Source organism: Coffea eugenioides, chromosome 7 (assembly GCF_003713205.1).
Source record: "Coffea eugenioides isolate CCC68of chromosome 7, Ceug_1.0, whole genome shotgun sequence".
Classification (NCBI taxonomy): Eukaryota; Viridiplantae; Streptophyta; class Magnoliopsida; order Gentianales; family Rubiaceae; genus Coffea; species Coffea eugenioides.
The window spans coordinates 6,068,694-6,088,332 of record NC_040041.1 but is presented as its reverse complement, the minus strand read 5'-3'; the positions used below and the strand labels follow the sequence as shown (position 1 = coordinate 6,088,332).

At 37.7% G+C, this 19,639-nt stretch overlaps 2 protein-coding genes across 2 annotated transcripts; one reads left to right on the top strand and one right to left on the bottom strand.

Moving 5' to 3' along the window:
- Positions 1-2,345: 2,345 nt before the first annotated feature.
- LOC113776745 (GDSL esterase/lipase At2g40250-like) lies at positions 2,346-4,315 on the top strand. The gene is made up of 3 exons (XM_027321807.1): positions 2,346-2,487; positions 2,627-2,706; positions 4,220-4,315. Exons 1-3 carry the CDS (start codon positions 2,346-2,348, stop codon positions 4,313-4,315), a joined length of 318 nt encoding a protein of 105 aa, XP_027177608.1.
- A 1,067-nt stretch (positions 4,316-5,382) lies between these two features.
- Positions 5,383-17,881, bottom strand: LOC113777875 (protein CELLULOSE SYNTHASE INTERACTIVE 1). The gene is made up of 8 exons (XM_027323094.1): positions 17,567-17,881; positions 17,087-17,238; positions 16,131-16,204; positions 11,827-14,878; positions 9,101-11,645; positions 8,042-8,496; positions 6,001-6,117; positions 5,383-5,892 (listed from the first exon to the last, which is right to left on the bottom strand). Exons 3-8 carry the CDS (start codon positions 16,145-16,147, stop codon positions 5,716-5,718), a joined length of 6,363 nt encoding a protein of 2,120 aa, XP_027178895.1. The 5' UTR covers positions 16,148-16,204; positions 17,087-17,238; positions 17,567-17,881; the 3' UTR covers positions 5,383-5,715.
- Positions 17,882-19,639: the final 1,758 nt, after the last annotated feature.

Below are 19,639 nucleotides of genomic sequence, written 5' to 3'. Positions count from 1 at the left end.
CTGGGATTGTGATTTCTCAGCCAGGTTTTGTGACCAGTTGTCCGAAAATATCAAGATTATAGACTCGGTAACTTTTAGTTGTGGACGTCTATAAAATAAATCATTGGTAGTGTTCTAATAAAAAGAAAAAGGAAAAAAATAATAATCTTTCAATCGAATCCTAACTTTATTTCTAAACTTTAAATGTACCCACCTCCCAAAATGAACAAGATTTCTTAAAACCTCAAGCATTCATATTATAGCTGCGATTCAAAATCAAGCGCCCGTGATGCAATGGTTCAAAGACTCGGCCGAGACTGAGATGACTCGGCCGAGTTGTTATCGGAACGGGGCTTCCCGATCCGATATAGGAACGAGATGACTCCGATATAATGATCGCTGAGAACTCGGCCGAGACATATTCGAAATGGATAGAAACGATCGAATCGTCCTAAGTCATCCCGAATTAATTCGAATTTTTATTATTTTTGCTAATTTTTTAATTATTTTTGTTTATCATATTTTTTACAATTTTTAGAATATTGAATATTTCAAAAATTTACGTATTGCCGAAATTACGATCGATATGTCTAGACTGATGTGAAACAGTCCGGGCCGCGATTGCAGCCGCTACCACGACTTTGAACCATGGATGCAACTATTGTTCTTTTTCTAATTTCATACTCAAAAAGTAGCAGTGCACACGATGGAAGTTTCAACTGGGAAAAAACCATTGATTAATTTTTCTTTTTCGCCAAATACTTTCATATCATGTGGTAATCATTTCTACCTGTGGACATTCATTTCCAGCAAACAACTTAACGACAGGTCGAATATTGAACACGACTAACCCAGCTCAAGCTAAGCGTATCAATATATTAAATCTAAGAAATCAGCATAGCTGTGCTGGTAATCCTCTTGACTCGATTGGTAGATTGCCACTTGATTGCACGTTTTGTATCTAGATCCTGTGTATCATACAAGATAACTAAACCTTTGGTCTACTGCCAGAACAATTTGATGGGCAAAGAGAGAATCCTGGAGACGACTTGCAATGGATTCTCTTTTCTGTTTCTTTTTTCCCCAAGAGAAAATGTTAAAATTGAAGATTCTGAATAAATTTTAGAACCTGGTAGACCAACCCTTTTTGTACTAAAGGATAAATTTTTTAAAGAATGCACCTTTCAGGGTGATGCAAGAGGTTTTACAGAGATTGGTGGGTGGTCAAAGAGTAAATCCCTGTGTTCTGCATTAAATTATATAGAATAGCATTTCATAAAAAGTCACGTTCCAGCCACTCCGCAACTCGGCCATCAAAACTTAAAATTTTTTTTTTTAATTGTCTCCCATAGTTCCTTTTTTTTTTTGTTTAAATTCAAGAAGCTATGGTAGCAATTAAACTCAATATACCTAGCTAGCTTGGTAATGCAAGTACAAGCTCTTCCTGTCTACCCTTCCAATTGGAGACAACTAATTAAATCTGAGGTTATTCTAATTTCATGTTAATGGTTATCCCACCATTTGAGGGTGGGTTGTAGTATTGATAAATTTCTATTATGGGTTTATTGTAATCTTATTATTAGAAAAAAAAATGCATAGTTAGAGGGCACTGGACATGGATATGTGAATGAGTTAGGTATTATCAAAATCCCATCAAAATGCATCATTTTTTGATTTATATGTGTATGTCTAAATTTACAATTCCACCCCTATGCGAACCTAGAACCAACGAGATTTAATCCTTCGCTTCAAATTTATAAATCTAAATAGCAAGGGATATCAGGTATTGATCCCGCGAGAAAGAGTGAAGAGTGATCTATTACCGATAGTAGTTAAACTACTTTATTATTTAGACAAATACAAGTACAAGAAATTAAATATATACTTCAAATATACAATAAAAGAAAGTAAAAATTACAGTTAAAGGTTTCTAAGGTTATGAAAATCTTAACTACTTTTACAATTGAATGAGTGTTATTATCTTGATTAAGTTATAATATAATTTCCTAATGTACGCGATATCTGTTTTTACTAGTGTACTGATCACACTTGTAACAAATCCATATGTGCTTTCATGGTCATGAAACTAGCTACAGGTTTATTAGATTCTACAAAATTATATGGTAGAAAATCACAAATGCGCACCTCTATTTTTGTTAGTATACTACCTAAATTTAACACTTCCTTAAACTAGCTAGCATTAAATCCCAACTTTTATGGGTGATTCAATACTTTTAGATTATCATAACTAATGGCCTATTAATCATGATTAGATAAGCAAAAATACTAAATAATTTGTTCCAAAAAAAATAGCATCAAATAACCAAATAAACAACACAAACAATCATAGAACATGCATAGAACGCATGAACTCAGAGGCTCAATCCTATAATGAGAAGCTGATGAAGCTGCTATCCCACATCCAGTCAAAATTTCCAGGGAGCAAACTTGTATATACAGACACCTATAATCCACTAATGGACACGATTAGGCATCCTCAAAGATACGGTATAGTGCCACTTGTAATTACAAACTTCTCAATAACTCTCACCTGTCAAGAAAATATGTTTCTTCAATTATCTACCTTGCATTGAAGCAATCAACTGCTTTTTCAACACAGCTAAAACGTTAAAACTGGTATTGCCAGGATTTGTGGAAACTACAAGAGGATGTTGTGGAACTGGATATATGGAAAGCGGATGGCCATCGTGTAATCCTCTCACTCCTGTATGTAGGAACTTTTCACAGTACTTATTTTGGGATGTTGATTATTGCACCGAAGCTGCCTATAAGTATCTGTCAGATTCTATGCTAAAGGAATACATTCCTTCGTTGATTAAAATTCAACCCTAAATTTATAGAGACTTTGGTCTACACCAAAATAATAGAAATAGTAATGACTGTAAAAAATCTCAGTGATAACGGGTATTGGCAATGCCTTACTGGTTGTTTGGTTTTGAAAAGGTAAGGAATGTGGCATCATGCAATAACATAACGAGGTTACAAGTAATTTACCCTCGGCGAAAAGAAGTATTGGCATTTTTTTTAGGTGAAGACACTGTGACCAGTTATAGAGTAGCTCTTGTTGGGATCCAGACATGAAATAAACTGTTATAAAGATATCAAGTACACAAATTTAATGACAAATAAGTCATAAGTATGAAAGATAAACGACACATAAGATTTAACGTATTTCGACTCTATCATTGAGTTTACATCTATGGAGAGAACATCTGCTCTTTATCATGAGAGAAAAATTCAGTACAACTTGAACCGAGACCCAATTCCTGTATAATTTCTCTCACCTTCCAAAAATTCTCTCTTACCTTATGTGGAAAGCCACATGTTGCCCCTTGTGTGTCACTTTGCAGTATGACAATCCTCATATATTTATAAGCTACATTATTTAACCAACATTCAAATAATAATAGGAAATAACTACTAATTCCTAATTTTATACAAGATAGGAAATAATTCCTAATTCTTAGACTCATACAAATAGAAAATTCTTTGACTACTATTTCAACTAATTAAAATAATGAGGAAAAATTACTTCCACACAAAATAAGAAACCTGTTTAAAAGAAATTAAACCAATTTACTGATAAATCTTCATCTTGGCGAATAATTCTTTTAGCAACAATTTGTATTGAACTACCAATTAATATGATACCAAAGTATACATCTGAATTACCGGAGTCCTATTTCTAGTTAACTCACGAGAAGATGTCTCAATTCACTATCTTCCTTCATAGGATTTTTTCTCACCACCACTTACAATTAGGGATCCATTTTAGTTAGCTCTATTTCTCCTTGGAGCAATCAAGTGATAAAATCATCATACTTCTTCCCATCCTCAAGATTGTCTTGCCAGTTGAGAATAATCTGAATTCAACATGACAAGTTGTACAGGATTACTCCAAAATTCTATTTAATGGTACGACCCCGAATCCCACAGGTATCCTTTATTCTTTTTTTTCTGATATTTTCTTACAGAAGTAAGAATTTACGCAAATAAACCTAATTCCCACAGTAACTCCAAAAGCCGGCAACTTTTGGAGTCCTGTGAGGGACTTATCTGCCCAAACCCCAACCCCCCCATTACCGATGTGGGATAGAAAACCCCACAGGGTGCCCCGCTGCTAAGAGATAAAGACCCCCTGCTGCTAAGAGGTATCCTTTATTCATGCTATAGCCTTTTGTGATGGAATTGGTTTCCCGCAGAGATTACTATGTTGCAGGTACAAGAAGATGCTAAGAAAGTGTACTTGCCTCCAGAAACTGAGGCTGTGTTTGGAAAGCCATTTTCCGTCGAAAAATTGCTACGTTTTCCGTGAACACATTTCCCTATCATCTTTTTACTTCACATACATCAAATCGCTACAGTAATTTTTCTATAAAAAATCCAGAAAAATGCAATCCCAACACAACCTGAGCATTCGACTAGGCCTACCAGTGGATCAAGTTTTAGTCAGAATTGAAGATTTCGGACCTGAATCCATTATAATATACCTGTTTTGGATTCGATCCATATATACCCGACGGGTCTTGTACTTAGGGTCTCGGAATCGGATCCAAGGTTGGGTCCGAATCTACTCAAGAAAATAAGACCCAACAAAAATAAGTTTATGACAACCTACATATTAAGAAGTTTGCAAAAATTAACTAAGTCATTTCAAAATTAAATCCAAAACCAACCACAAATCAATTTCCAAACTTAAACAAATCAAATTACAAAACTAAATCACAAATCACTCGCAATAGTCATTCCAAAACCAATCACAAATCAATCTACAAAGTCATTACTAAATCTAAGAGAACATTAAATATCAAATACATCATCCAAGCATTTTTAAAAGTCCTCAATGCAATTCTTAAAGTTCTTGAAGTTCTATTGTCTTGTAAAAGAATTATTATTGTATTTAGAAATATTTATATTTTTATAATTATTAATGTATTGTCTAGATCCGGATCAGATACAGATCAAAATCCCATTTCCGATCTGCTTTTTTATTAGAGTAAACAGTTACGATTATACAGTTACGATTATGAGTCCGGATATGAGTAACGGAATTATTTCTCAACCAGCACCAGATAAAAACTACCAAGCCCAAGCCGGATCCGGGTCCAAATCTGGACAGTTGACAGCCCTACATTCGACCATATTCGACCATGGTAATATTGACGGTATGACAGACTGAGAGTCTGAAATGTCTACCATCAGCTTAAACAGTCAACAATAGACAAAAATCGAAAACAAGATGGACAGATGAGAATTTCACATCAGCGAAGGGTGAAAACACAAAAAGACGAAAAGTTTCTTGTTCCAGTCTAGGAAGCCAATTACAATCAACTAATTCTAGACACCAGCAGAAAGAATTGAATTGAGAAGCCAAGTAGTAAATGATGCTAAAGACAACTTTGATACATTCTCAAACAAACAAGTCATAAGAAATCACGCATGTCTAGCAAAACATCTTATTAATCCTATCCTCTACATTTGACATTTCACACAAGTATGAATACAAAATGTTACAAGAAAGGTATACATTGATCCACCAAATCCTTGCTGGTAATTTGAGTTGGATCATACTGCAATGAATATATCAGGAAATCGACGTCCGAATTTTGAGAATGAACACTACAAAAAATAAGATCTCTCCCAGAACTATATACACTGTTAAAATAAATAAAGCTGGAAAAATGGTTTACGAAAATTTGTATCATGTACTTTTCTCTAGTTTTGCTGTTCAGTTAAAAGTACTGTAGCATGATTATTATTAGACCACTGGAATTCTATTTCCAGATTTCTTGAAGGTCCACTTTTGCTTTCAGGTAGCAGAGTATACTCCCCGGCAACAGCACCTAGCATCACGACACGGTCAATCTGGATTGTTACCTTTCCAAATGAGCTCTGTGAGAAGATTTCGAGAAAATTTGGTCAACAGAGTGATGATAATAATGCATGACGAGAAAAGGAAAAAAGTACATTAAGTCCTGTCTTCCATAAAACCTCAATTACCTTTCCCATTTTGCTCTTATTCTTGCATGATATGTGAAGTTTCTGGCCTTTGGGAGGACTTTCAAAGGACCACGCAAAGCTCTCTTCCCACTCTGGATTAGGACCAGTTGATACAACCTGAATCAAACAAAATAATAAGACATGCGAACACGATGCACAGAGTAGGAAGAAACTGCATATGCTTCTTTTCCTTTTAAGTTTTGACAATGCAAAGTATTATCCAAACAAATGGCTAATATCGAGTCACCAAATTTAAAAGGGATATGCTTCTTTTCCTTCCAATATCATGGCCTACAAATAAAGGGCCATGTTGGAATACTTTAAGATAGCCTCAATAGTGAATTGCCAAATATACTTCTCTTCAATATGACCTAGTACAGAAAGCAATGAGAATGTCAGACGGATTCTGCTTTTCTCAACAGGATGCTACGCAACCACATCTCCACAGAGCTGTGAGACTTCCAGAACTTTTTAGCACATCTCTAGCCTTTCGATATGCACAATCAGCCCAAAGTCCAAAGAAAGCCATGAAATTGGTATTTGGCTGCACCCTCATGTTTAGGGATATTATCAATGACTTAACTGCTGATAACAAGAATGAACAAAAGACACTAGAGATCCAATCAGTGTCACTGTGATGTACCACAGGAAAGGGGTTTTCTTGATAAAACACAAACAATTTGAATATTAGCTTTAGGACCACAATATAATACTAAAACAGATCCTTATGGTACATATGATGTTCTAGTGCAGTAGTAGAGGTTCATAGGTGTATGATTAGGTGTCCATTCAGCTGATAATGCAGCAGAAGACGCAGCAGCAGCTGAAAAGTTAGCACCATCTTGAGAAATTATTTTCAAGATGATACTAAACATAAGGTATGGGTAATAGGTTATACAAAGATGGTCTCTCGAACATCATTTTAGCAAATACGGCAAGCACAATCAACATTATGCCAACGTGCAACTTATGGAAATACATCACATGTGGGTGCATATTACCAACTTGATAAATCCAAAAAGGTCTTTCCATAAAATCTCCTGTATTTCAATGGTAGTTATATTTCTACCCTGCAATACCGCAAAATCGATTCCACTACAGCGGAAGTCTCATGCATAATAGTCAAAAGCGAGCAAATGCTAGCATAAGTGCAAGGGAAGGTGAATCGCAAGCCAATTGCTTCTCCCTCCCTGAAGTGAGCGAGCTAGCAAAATAAAGTACATAGAAGTGCACAAATGCAAAGCGCAAACAAAGCAGTCCTTTTAGTTTTTTGCGAATTTTATTTTATTTTAAACACCGTTGGATCTTCTTTTTATCTCATATTTTGACCATTCAATGAAAGAACGTTGGGGAGATGCACTAGATAACAATCATCAATAAGGTCAAATTGATGTCTTTATCCTTATCTTCATTTCTGTTGAACTCCACAAACTCAAGAACTCATACGTCTCTCTCTTCTCATCCAAAATGCTGCATCCTCTTTTCTTCTTTTTTTTTTATTTTTTATTTTTCCTTTATCCTCTAGGATTCTGTATATAACGTCCAACAGCCATTTGTACAGACACTAGAAATCTATGTACAGAATTTAAAGAAATGAAATCCCACATAATATATGCATGCTTTAAAAACATTTACTTTTTACTGCAATCATGTACTCCCCCTTCATCCCAATAAGGCGACAACCTTAGTGGCAGCAGCACGGAGTTTTACAAATTTAGGAAATCTTTCCCACTTTCATTTTGCCTTCATATCATTATAATTTTGCCTACATAAATGGAGGTAAAATATGAATTGTTGAGTTCTTTATTATAGAAGACCGAAAAGTAAGTGGAATAAAATTTGACACTCAAGAACAATGTTAGTGAGACATCCCAAACTAGCAAGTGTGACAAGGTTAATGGGACATGGGGAGTGCTTCATAAAGATGTACTTTACTACATATAGAATTTTGTTGTAACACGAGGATTTACAAGAATAAAAAATGACAAATATTCTGATGCAACAAAGGGAAGCCAAAGTCAAATGAAACTTGAGTTCGTACCTTAGTTTGTCGAGGTGGTGTGTTTCCAAGTGTCAGCTTGCAATAAACACTTGGGTTGCCAACTGACTGCCTCATATTGTTGCCTCGCTTAATAATTACCACTAGTGTTCCCGGCAGGCATTGCAACAAGAATTCTGCCTTCTCCTGAAACCGAGGTGGTCCTGATTGTATCAGATATTGCAACAAGGGAATAGCATCAGCAGCAGCAATTGATTGTGCTCGGGAGACTTCAGCTGGGCATGCTGACCAAGCTTGCCTGAGAAGAAACAATGCATCCAATGCGGCTTCTTGACTTGCCTCTGATCCAGTCTTAAGTGATGTAACCAGATGTGGAATACTTAGTGTTGCAGGTTCTGTAGCCCTCAGACGAGGGAAGTTGCCAAAGAGAGCATTCAGAGCCTTCAGATACTCTTCGCTTACTGTTCCAGTTGCCCATAAATCTTTCTCAATTGCAGCTACAAAATCCAGAAGGATTAAGTAAGCATCAAATAGATTATTTATAGGCAAAAAAGAAAATATTTCACCTAGGACAGTGGAGACAAAAGTATTCAACCTTTTCCACGCAGTTTCTAATTTATGCTATGTCATTGGTTCAATCCAATGGTTCTATCTTGATCTGCTACTGATATTACATATGCTTTGTGAGGAAGGGAATCTGAACGTGTCAAATCGTTTTTGATACCAGAAAAAAAAGTGCTGTGCATCCATAAGTGCTTTTTGTATAAGATATCTAAATCGTCAAGAGATGAGAAGACTGGGCATGGAAAATAATTTTCAAAAACCAATGAAACATGTACCATCACAATATCAGGTGATGCCAATGTGGATAAAACAATGCATGCTCGAAAACCATAAAATTTTGACATTTACCAAGAGAAATAATAAAACTATCTAGCTTCAAGTGACCAAGAGAAAGTCTAAACTGGATCAAAAAATGGCCACATCTTTCCTCCAACTGGATCAAAAAATGGCCATATCTTTCCTCCAAAATCAAATTTGCTCCACTTTTTGGACTAAAATGGCAATAAAATTTGCAGGTAATACAAGAGAAAACTTTACCAGTTATAGCTCTGACAGTTTCACTTGAAGCATACTCTTGAATGGTATTATTCGAGAAAAGAAGTTTAATAAACATTGCAGCCTGAACTGATGTATCAGGGTCACTAGCACCAATGAGATCCAGCACCACCTGAACGCCACCAGCCTCTGCAACTGCTCTTTTATTTGACCGGCTATACATAACAAGGTTCTGCAAGGCACAGATGGCCACAACCTTCATTTCTTCTGTTGGTTGATCCTCAAGCAAATTGACCAATGCCCGGCAGGCAGCAACAGCATCTGCAGTACGAGCAAGAGCTTCATTCTGAAAGAGGTCACCCAGAGCAAGAGTCGCCAGTAATCTTGCTTGTTGACCTTGGGTTTGTGGATCCAAGAGATACTGTGATAGCGGTAAAATTGCAGATTTGGTAGCTTTTGTTTCTCTGATTTTGACATTGTTCAACAACACTTCAAGAAGCCTTGCAGCAGTTTCTTCACATTGATGACATCTGAGAAGCTCCAGAAGAGCCTCTATAGCACCACTTTCAGCCATTGCTTGAGCGCTTGTAGAGTCATCACTCTCCAAAACCAGAAGGGCATTTAATGCACCAAGTACTGTGCTGTCTGAACCTGATCGAAGCAACTTTGCCAACACTGCAACTGGCACTTCCAAATAAAAATCCGAACTAAACTGTAGAATACTAGACAGAACAGAAGCAGCAGACTCCCACAAGGCATGAGGGAGCAAAGGATCAGCTTGTAATACCACTTTGGACAGCTCAGCAACGCCACCCTCTTTTGCAATTTCATTTGGCCAAGTTAGCGCAACACCAACAAGTGCCTTCACTGCTCTCTGCTGCAAAATGGGTATACCAGAACCAAGAACTCGTACAAGAGGACCGATGACTTGCTGTGTTACTGGGTCCTTTTGAAGATTCTCTTCAAGGAGCACATGCGAAAGAAGCTCAGCTGCCAACTGTTGCACAGCTGAGGCAGGAGAATCAAGTAGAGGAACCAGTGGTTCAATTGCTTGGTGAGCCGTTAAATTGTAATCAGCACGGCACTGTGGATGCTCCAAAATATTCACAAGAACCTGTAAAGTACTGTGTTGTCCATCAGGTCCAAAGTCAGGCCTTGTCAACAACATGAACAGAGGCTCAACTACTTTTGCTGCAGATGGACCCTTGGCAATACTAGAATTGTTGGTAAGTATTCTGAGTAATTCAGCAAAAGCAGCACACAGGAAATCAGGAGCTTCATGAAGGATATCAAGTATGCTTTCAATCACCCCAGCTTTCACCATTTCCATCTTACAAGCTGGCCTGTCTTTACCCAACTTCACAAGAGCTCTGGAGATACCCTCATGAAGCAAATAATTTCGACCATAAAGGAGGCCGACAAGGGGAATAACTGCACCATGTGCGGCAACCAGCTCTGCAAGTTGTTCATCATCTAATAGTTTGTCCAATGCACGAACAACAGAATGATGAGCAGGACTAAACTCAGTGACGAGGAGAGAAACCAGAGGCTCCACACAGCGAGCTGCAGCCATCGTGGATCTGATTCTTGTATTTCCGAAAAGAACAGAGCATAACTCAGCGGCATCACCTTTCAATTCCATGGAGCAATTGGATGAGAGAATCCTGCAAAGAACGTCTACAGCATTCATCTCAACATCTGCAACTGCAAGGGCTCTTGATGGATTCTCACTGAGCAGCCTAACCAGTGCAGCAATAGCAGCATGTTGCTCCTTCTCCAAACCAGTATTTAGAATTTCGACCAAAGGTTGAACAGCTTGCCTGGCTGATTCAGCATTCCTTATATGATCTGCAGTGAAAAGGCTTTCTAAGGCCTTGGCTGCACTATATCTTGCAGCTCTTCCACCTAAACGTAGCACTGCCACAAGTTGACTAACAGCAGCAAATGCAGATTCATGTTTCCGTATTTCAGCAGTGCTAAAAAGAATACCCAGAAGATCAGTAGCAGCTTCTTCAGTTGTATCTTGTGGGCTCAGTGACAAATATTTAGTCAGAGCTTCTAATGCACCTGACTCTACCATTACAACCTTATTTGAAGGACAGTCTTTAGCAAGTTGGATCAGAAGTCCAAGAGCTAGAAAAGGAGCACCTGGACGATCTGGAATTGGTTTTAACAAATCAACAAGAGCTGGAATAGCTTTTCTAGAAGTAGCACCAACCCTTATGTCATCAACTCTAAACAATCTTTCAAGAGCAACTTGATCTGGATAACGCACCAAAAAGAATTCCTCTGATAATTCTAAAAGGTCTCCTATATCAGCATCAGCACAACCAAGCAAGGATATAAGTCCTGCCGCAGCCCCTGAATTTGCAACCGATAGAAGGGTTCCCCTGCTGCCATTACAGACAAGGCTGGCCATAACTTGGGCAGCAAAGTATCTGTTTGCTGGCTCCTCTGATTTCAAGAAATTAGCTAGCACTGGTATAGCTTTCATTGTTGCATTTGATCGTATGATGTCTCTATCTTGAAATAAAACTGCCAGCATTAAGGCACAAATCCATATGCTACTGTCCTCGCTAAAATCATTCTGCAACAACAATTAGCATATGAGACAAATAGCACAATAAATATCCAGACTAACATTAATGATTCAACAGATGGACGGGAATAAAACACAATTGGAAGATTTAGACCGAAAAAATCAAGAATTAGTTAGTACAAAGATGTGTAATGTGCATTAAACAGAAGTACTTGTTAAGATTCGATACCTGAGAGTATCGTGATAGAGATTGGGAAATTTTCTCAGTAAGAATTTCAACTGCTCCAGCCTCCATAGTCTCGATTTTACTTTTTTCATCACGACTAGCAAGAGCAGAAAGTAGCCATATGGCTATGTTGACACCATAAATAGCTGTTGTATTCTTCTCCACTTCTCCTTTACTTGCTTCTTCTTTGATATTCCTGCAAATGCTGATGGCTCCTTTACCCCTCTGATTTTCAAGATGACAAAACTGTACAGAGCTCAGCATTCCAACAAGAGATTGAACCAGTCGAGTGCATAAAGTTGATGCATTTAGATCTTCTACCACTTTTTGGTGATTCATTTTTGCAGTGCAAACAAGAAGTGCAGCTCCTCCTATTTTGATCCTTGCAGCTGAGGTACTTATGACCCTTTCTGCAATAGCAGAAATACATCCAGAGGCGGAGGCAACTGCATTTCCCAAAACGATAGGCTGAGCACGGCAAAGCAGAGAAAGTATTTCTATCGCTTTGTCCTGCAACAATGGTGTTGCATCAGCAATGCACAAGACTATTGGGGTTATGCTATCTGGCAACTCAGCAAGAACAACCCATGCAGGTTTAATGTGCCCATTAGCTCCTTCTGACCTAGAGAGACAAGCCAAAGCATCTAAAGCCCCTGACATAGCAGGAGAACAGCTATCTGCAGATTCAAGGAAAGACACCAATGCAAGAAGTGTTCCAGCCCGATTTACACAATCAGTCAAGGAAGAGTCAACTTCACGAGAATGGAGAAGCCGGGCAATTGCTGCTGCAGCGTGGGTCTTTCCTCCCATTCTTCCATCACGCAAAATTCTAGTAGCAGGCAAAATGATTTCCTCAGGAACAGCTTTCTCTGAAACTTCACGGTCCAAAAGAAGATTTGCCAAAGCACATACAGCCTGCTCAGCTACTTGCAAGTTTGAAGAATTGGCAAGCACAACCAATGAGGGTAATGCATCTCTAGCAACAGCAGCCACATCACGGTTCTCTTTGATTGAAAGAAATACTGCAGCTAGGCATCTGGAAGACTCTACTAAGATGTTCTCTGATTCTTCATTTAGCAGCTTCATTGCTGACAAAAGAGTTTTAATGGCAATGTTACTTTCTCGCAGATCCTTCCTCAGTTCAAAGATACCAGCAAGAGCTGATGCAGAGTTAGCTTGAGTCTCTTCCTTAGTCGAGCCCAAGATTTTTACCATTGTTTCAATTGCATCATTTGCAGCACTACCTTCACGGAGCATGTCATTGATGGGGACCACAGAAAGCAGACTTCTTAATGCATCCAAGACATAGACCTTAGATTCAGGAAGATCGCTAATTAATAGTGCTGTAAGTTGGCTGATGGTTGCTGTATCTGATTTGTGAATCAAATGATTTAAAGTCTTTGCAGCAATCTCCTTTCCATGGGAGCTACCATTTTTTAGCAGCCATAACAAAGCTGGAACAGCATCAGCACTTTCAACACATGCTCGTATATCTTCACTATGGTTACACAGGTTTCCAAGTATGGTAGCAGAATCTTCCTTGGCTTTTGCAGACCCCGTCTCCAAAATTTGAACAAGTGGAGGTATGCCACCAGCGGCTGTTATAGCCCATTTACTTTCATCATTTTCATTAGATAGAAGACAAAGTAATGCAACAGAGCACTCTTGTTGCTGCTCTGATGAAAGACCAAGAAGTGATATCAATAGCTGGATCCCTTCACGACCCTGAAGGGCATACCATAAACTACCCTCATTCTTGCAGAGAATGAGAAGGGACTTAATCAACTCATCTTGAACTTCATTAGTTGCCATGGTAATCAAACCAACAAGCAGGCGTTTTGCATCAGAATTTGCAAGTTTACTTGAGAGTACCGTATTACCATACAGACTGGCAAGGGCTTCTATTGTTCGCTCCTTCACCAGAAATGCTAAGTTAGGTTTAAATTGCTTAACCAGTGTCTGCTCCACCTCTAGCGGATCTGATGCTCTAGCAGTTTCTGCTTTACTATCATATATCATGAGAGCTGAAGCCAAAGCCCCTAATGTGTCAGCCACCTGTGCAGGAGAGGTGCATGATTCGAGGCTTTGACCAAGACTGGAAATGACATACGATAAGCCACCAGAAATATTGGCCAGAGCACACATTGCATTCTCTTGCAAAGCTTGAGCAAACTCACCCTGCATGAATTCTTTTGAAGGGGCTATTGTAGCATTTATTAAAGCAGGTATACCATTGCAATTTGCTATATCCTTCCTCGCCTCTTTGCACTGTGCAGAAAGAGATTTAAGAGCAGCTGCAGCTTCTGCTCTAACAGAGGGATCATTGCCAGGTCCAAGTAATTTGAGGAGCTGTTTTGTGGCCTCAGCAGCTAAGACCCCTGAACAAATAGATGCATCTTCCATCATCATACATGCCAGGAGAAAGCAAACATTGGCTTGGGTACTTGACTGCCCTGTTTTGAGCAGCTTCACAAGTATATCTACTCCTCCAACTTCTATCGTTGCTGTCCAGAATCTCTCTGTGCTGCTAGATAGGTTCCGCAAAGCTCCAGTTAACAAGTCATCAACTACATTTCCAGTCTTGAGTCCCTTTGCCAATTGCTCCCAAAGCACTGGCACAACCCCTTCAGTGGAAAAAATTTTTGACCCAACATGGTCCTTAGCACCACCTTGAGATACAGCATGTATGGTCTTTGCCGCTGCAATCTGACCTTCTGCTGAACTTGATTTCAGAAGACCAAGCAGTGGAGGAATGCAACCACCAAGTAAGACTTTTACCCGTAATTCATTCTCTTTACATAAGGAGCCTAAGACAGTAGCAGCTTGCATCTTCACTCCAAGTGATCCTGAACGAAGAAGCGACACAAGCACTGGGACTGCCTGAGAATGTGATCCAACAGCGCTGAAAGCATTCTCACGTGTATCTATAAGTTCCAGCAATTGCCTCAAGGAATACTCTTTTTCTTGTATAGATGAAGAGTTCTGGCGCAATTGCTCAATGCATTGAGCAACACTTGCTAATGTACCATCTGGATCCTCCATGTTACTACGGTCTCTGTGCATAATTAGCATGATTATATCAGGAAAAATAAGACAGAAACAAAAGAAACAGAGAGAGTATTTTATTTATTGAGCTAACACAATTTATAGTCCAAGTAAACCAGATAGACAATGACAGATGAGATATCAGGAAAAAGTGATGAATTGTGGAATTTTTTTAATGGCACGATTAGAAAAAGCTCTGAAAAACCAGGAGAAGGATGAAAGCTGTGTGTCATCACTTCACAACTGAAGCCGTTATAAGAAAGAATAGAACATGTGCCATGCAAGTGGCAACCTTGGCAGTCAAGCATGTGGCCAAGCCACATGACACATTGCAAGTGGAAACAGAAAACCAAAAGCAGTAAAATGACAGAAAACTAATAAGGTTTTGCCCAGCAAATCTCGCTTCTCAACGTAATGACAAGCCAAACATCCATTCAGTCAGACACTGGTAGTGGTGTCTCAATGTCTTGGAACACCAACTGCTAAGTGACAGTAATCAAAACTGGGAAATTTTCCATTTGTAACTATTCTTTGTATCAAGTCTATTCCCATTAAAGCAGATAGGCATGCCTAGAAGTCATTTCCTCTTCAATTTTTTTCATAAATAATCCTAGTGTAGAGTATTATTCCATACACCTGGCATAGTACACAGATTACGGCAAGCAATCCAAATAGAAAAATGATTAGAGGCAGCAAAAAATATGTCAGTTCACCATCCACTGTCATTTTTCAATGTAGGTCTACCAATCTCACATATTTGGTTGAAAGATGTATGGTATGCCATCTTTATAGCGCAATACTGCAGAAAATGCCAGTGTTATAAGTGAATACTGCAATCATGGTCTCCAACAGAATGTTCCCCCAATCTAAAAAACCCCCCTAACAGCATTAACTCGACAAAATGGATGATAACAACTCGGTTTAAGTGATTGTAGTCCAATGGGATTGGACTTGTGCGGCATTTGGTAATACTATACACTTATATACAACCCGCATCTTCAGTGAAATAAAGAAATCCTCATGGAGAGGTCATATGATATTGGGCAAATGTATGAGGCCAAGAACATTGTTAGGTTATAAGAGATCAACCAAGTACAGAATGCATATCTTGGTGTACTCTCAGAACAGTTTCTAATCATATAAAAATATGACATAAAAACAAGTTTCTGGATATTGCCCCTCTATGTCACCAAAAGTAACAACTTGACCAATAATAGTGTATAGCATTGAGGAAAATAGTTGAGGGAGATGCTAAATCTGACCTTGAACCCATCTTCATGAGGGAATGAGGAGTCGGAGGCTCTGAGTCTTGAGGTTTAACATCCCCATTTCTCTCCTGAAATCGCAAGCATATAACAGTGTCAAATTTTTTTTTCAAAACACAATAGCAATGACAGAAGATTAAAGTCCAAGCCAGGTCAACCAAACAAAGGTAGAAAAGAATAAATGAATAAAAGCCACTAGAATAACCAGAGATGAAACCATTTATAGCTAAAGAGAGCAAAGAATGTTTTGAAAAGCAGTTGACTTACAAAAAAAGAAATTGCAATAAAGAAAATATATATTTGTTCTAGGCTTCTAGCAATTAAAAGGCCCAAGTCCAGGATCTACTTAAATGAGATCCCTTTGTACTTCATATAGCTGAACTTTAAGTCGCCAAATGCCAATGCATATTAAAATGTTGATAACATTTTTCCAATTTTGAAAATCATAGATGACAAGAGAATATGCACGCATAGACATGCAAATATTGGTAACTGTAAGCAGCATAAGCATTTCAAAACATGTTTTCTTCCACTGCTGAGTGCATACAATGACCTAGCAGCATTTCACAAGTACCTCCAGCCAATACAACTACTAAAGCACATGCAAACGCTAATCTTTTTATATTAACCTGCACAATACAGGAGTGCAGAAATGGCGAAAGCACTAGCAAACAGATATAACATTTGCAAAACACAAGTTTAGAATTGGAAATGGAATTATTCAAGTCAAGCACAGCTATACTCATCAAATATGAAGCGAGCTACTAAAGTTATCAAGGGCTATAAAGTAGAAGCAGATTACACTGAATTCTTATAACTAAGATTTATGTGCTCATAACCAAGAATCAATATAAACAGGAAACATAACAATGCTAGAATGCTAGATCCCTAACAAAATAGCAAATCAACAACGTTGAATTTCCAAGATTCAATCAAAAGTCAAACAGAAATACCAAGTCATTGGTGGGAAGGCTGCTGCCATTGGTGGCAGCAAACCTCCAAGCCAGTGTTGCAGCCAGCTTGCTGTGATCCAGAGATCTTCACCTCAGATCCGCCTCCGCCCCCAGATCACAGCCAATACCAAACACCCTTAGCTTACAGCTCCCTGCATTTACCATACAAAATTCCAGATGACAGCAGTGTCAGCAGCTCATCAAATGAGTTAGAAGCGGACATGGATCAAATCCAAATTACAGCAATGCCAAGAATCTCAATACTAAATTAAGCAGAAACCACTCAAATTGAAGTCATATTGTACCATTGAGAAGTCAAAACTCAATTAAAACCCACAAAATTTCTTCACGAAAATCACTAGATCAAAAATGTCTGCACACCAAAGTTCACAACTTTAAGCATTTCCCCAAAAAACCCACTAAAATTTTCAGCTGGGTTTTCAGAAAAAGTATCTTAAAACTTAAATCTTAACAACAAACCTCGTTTCAGTGAGAACACAGCAAAATCCTCATGAATGAATTATGAGCAGTAATCAACAAAAAAAAGGGGTCTTTTTTGCTGGTTTCAGAGGGTGGGAGATTCAGGATAGGCAATTGGGTTGAGAGGTTTCGTAGCAGACAAGCGAAGGAAGAAAAGAATGAATGAATCAATTAATGAATGTTTGGTATGAATTGAGGGATACTAATACAAACTGAATTAAAAAGACAAAAAGAACACACAGAAAACTACACGGAAAAATGTGAGAGAAAGAGAAAAGATGGGACTGAGGAGGCTGCTAAGAAAAGGTTGTGGGATGATTTGGATCGGTATTTTATATTTTTATGTAAATTTTGCAGTAGTATGAAAATCTAATCTCACTGGAGTGAGTGGTCCACCGACAGTTCAAGGCTTACTGGAAAAATGGACAAAAAAGAAATGGAGAAATGGAGGCTGTCACTCAGTCTGGTCACTTTGTGACGTAGTTTACCGTATGCGGCTCAACCTTTTTGGTTGGTTGTTGGCTGGTGGCTTCTATACTAACTGCAAGCCCAAATTTTACTATGAAACTTTTCTTGTAAAATTGTTGCGTGTGTTTTTTGAACGAGTTAATTTGAACTGGTAATCAGGCGCACTTGATACTTGTGTAACTCGTCTAAAAATAATTATTAGTTGTTCGAATCAGATAAATAGATTGATAAAAAGAAAAAAGAAAATGAAAGACAAAAAAAATTACTGATTGATGAAAGAATTCCCTCCCAGCAAAATGTGCCAAGGAAATCCAAAACTGGTGTAATGATGATATAGTAATAGAGAAGTACTTTCTCATGATAGATGGCAAGAGATTTTTTATAAAATGAGAATTTAGAAGTTGTAAATGTGAAGATTTTTAAAAGTTATGTTGTGTAATGTTTAGCAGTTTAGTTTGATATATAAATTATACATGGGCAAGGAGGAGTTTATAATAGTGGAGAATTGTTTTGGAGTTATGTAGTTTTGTTTATAGCTGGTTTCTATACTCGTAACCTGAATTTTACTCTGAACTGTTCAAGTAAAATTTGTAGTGATAAATGTTGTTGTGCGAGTTAATTTGAATAACTAAATGCATAATATAGTCAAACTTATTCTTTTGTTACATACTAATTTGTTCACATTGTGTAAAACAATTTTAACTTTTATGGAAGAAATTTCAACTCTATTAATTTTTTCTTCTAATTAAAAAATGAAACAATGATGTTTTCTAGGACAATTTTCTTTTTTCTTTTTTTAATTTAGATAAGTTAAAGAAAGTCATTTTATTAACATTGCAAAACCATGATTTCGCTCTAGGTAATGAAAATATCAAAGATATAGTAACACATAAAATAATCTATAATAGGGATACTACCGAGTTGAATTGAACTCGAGTTCTACCATACTCGCATTGGAATTCGACTCCTAGTGGCTATACTCAAACTCAACAGTTTTAAATTTCAGAACTGATGCGATGCATACTTGAGCTTGAGTTAAGCAGGTGGATCTACAAGTCACATAAAAGTTACTCATTTTTATTGCTTCTTTTTTTTTTCTTTTTTTGGTTAAGTTTGCAACATAAATGCATTAAATTTTAAATTCGCATAATCAACTTTTGGCTCCTGCATCAACTCGAGCCAAGCCCACCAAAGGTCAAGCTGACTTGAACTTCACTTCTCTCTTAGTTGGCTGCTTGCATATGCCAGTACTTATTTTTCTTACTTCAACTGGCTGAGTATCGCTATACAACTACAAAGACTACAAAGATTATCACCAAACAAGGATGCTGTCACAAATATAGTGACAAAAATAGGATAGCAAATTATTCCAAATAATATTTCGCTTGTATCATAAATATATTTTTCAACCAACCTTTTACATTTTCAATCACCTTTTTATCTCACATACATCACATCACATCACAAAAAGTGCTACAGTAATTATTCCAAATAATATTTCAAATAATACTCCATCCAAACAAACCCACTGATTCTTAATGCTAGAAAACCATGATCCATTAAACAATGGGTTTGTTTGGATATCTCATTTTTTCAAATAATATT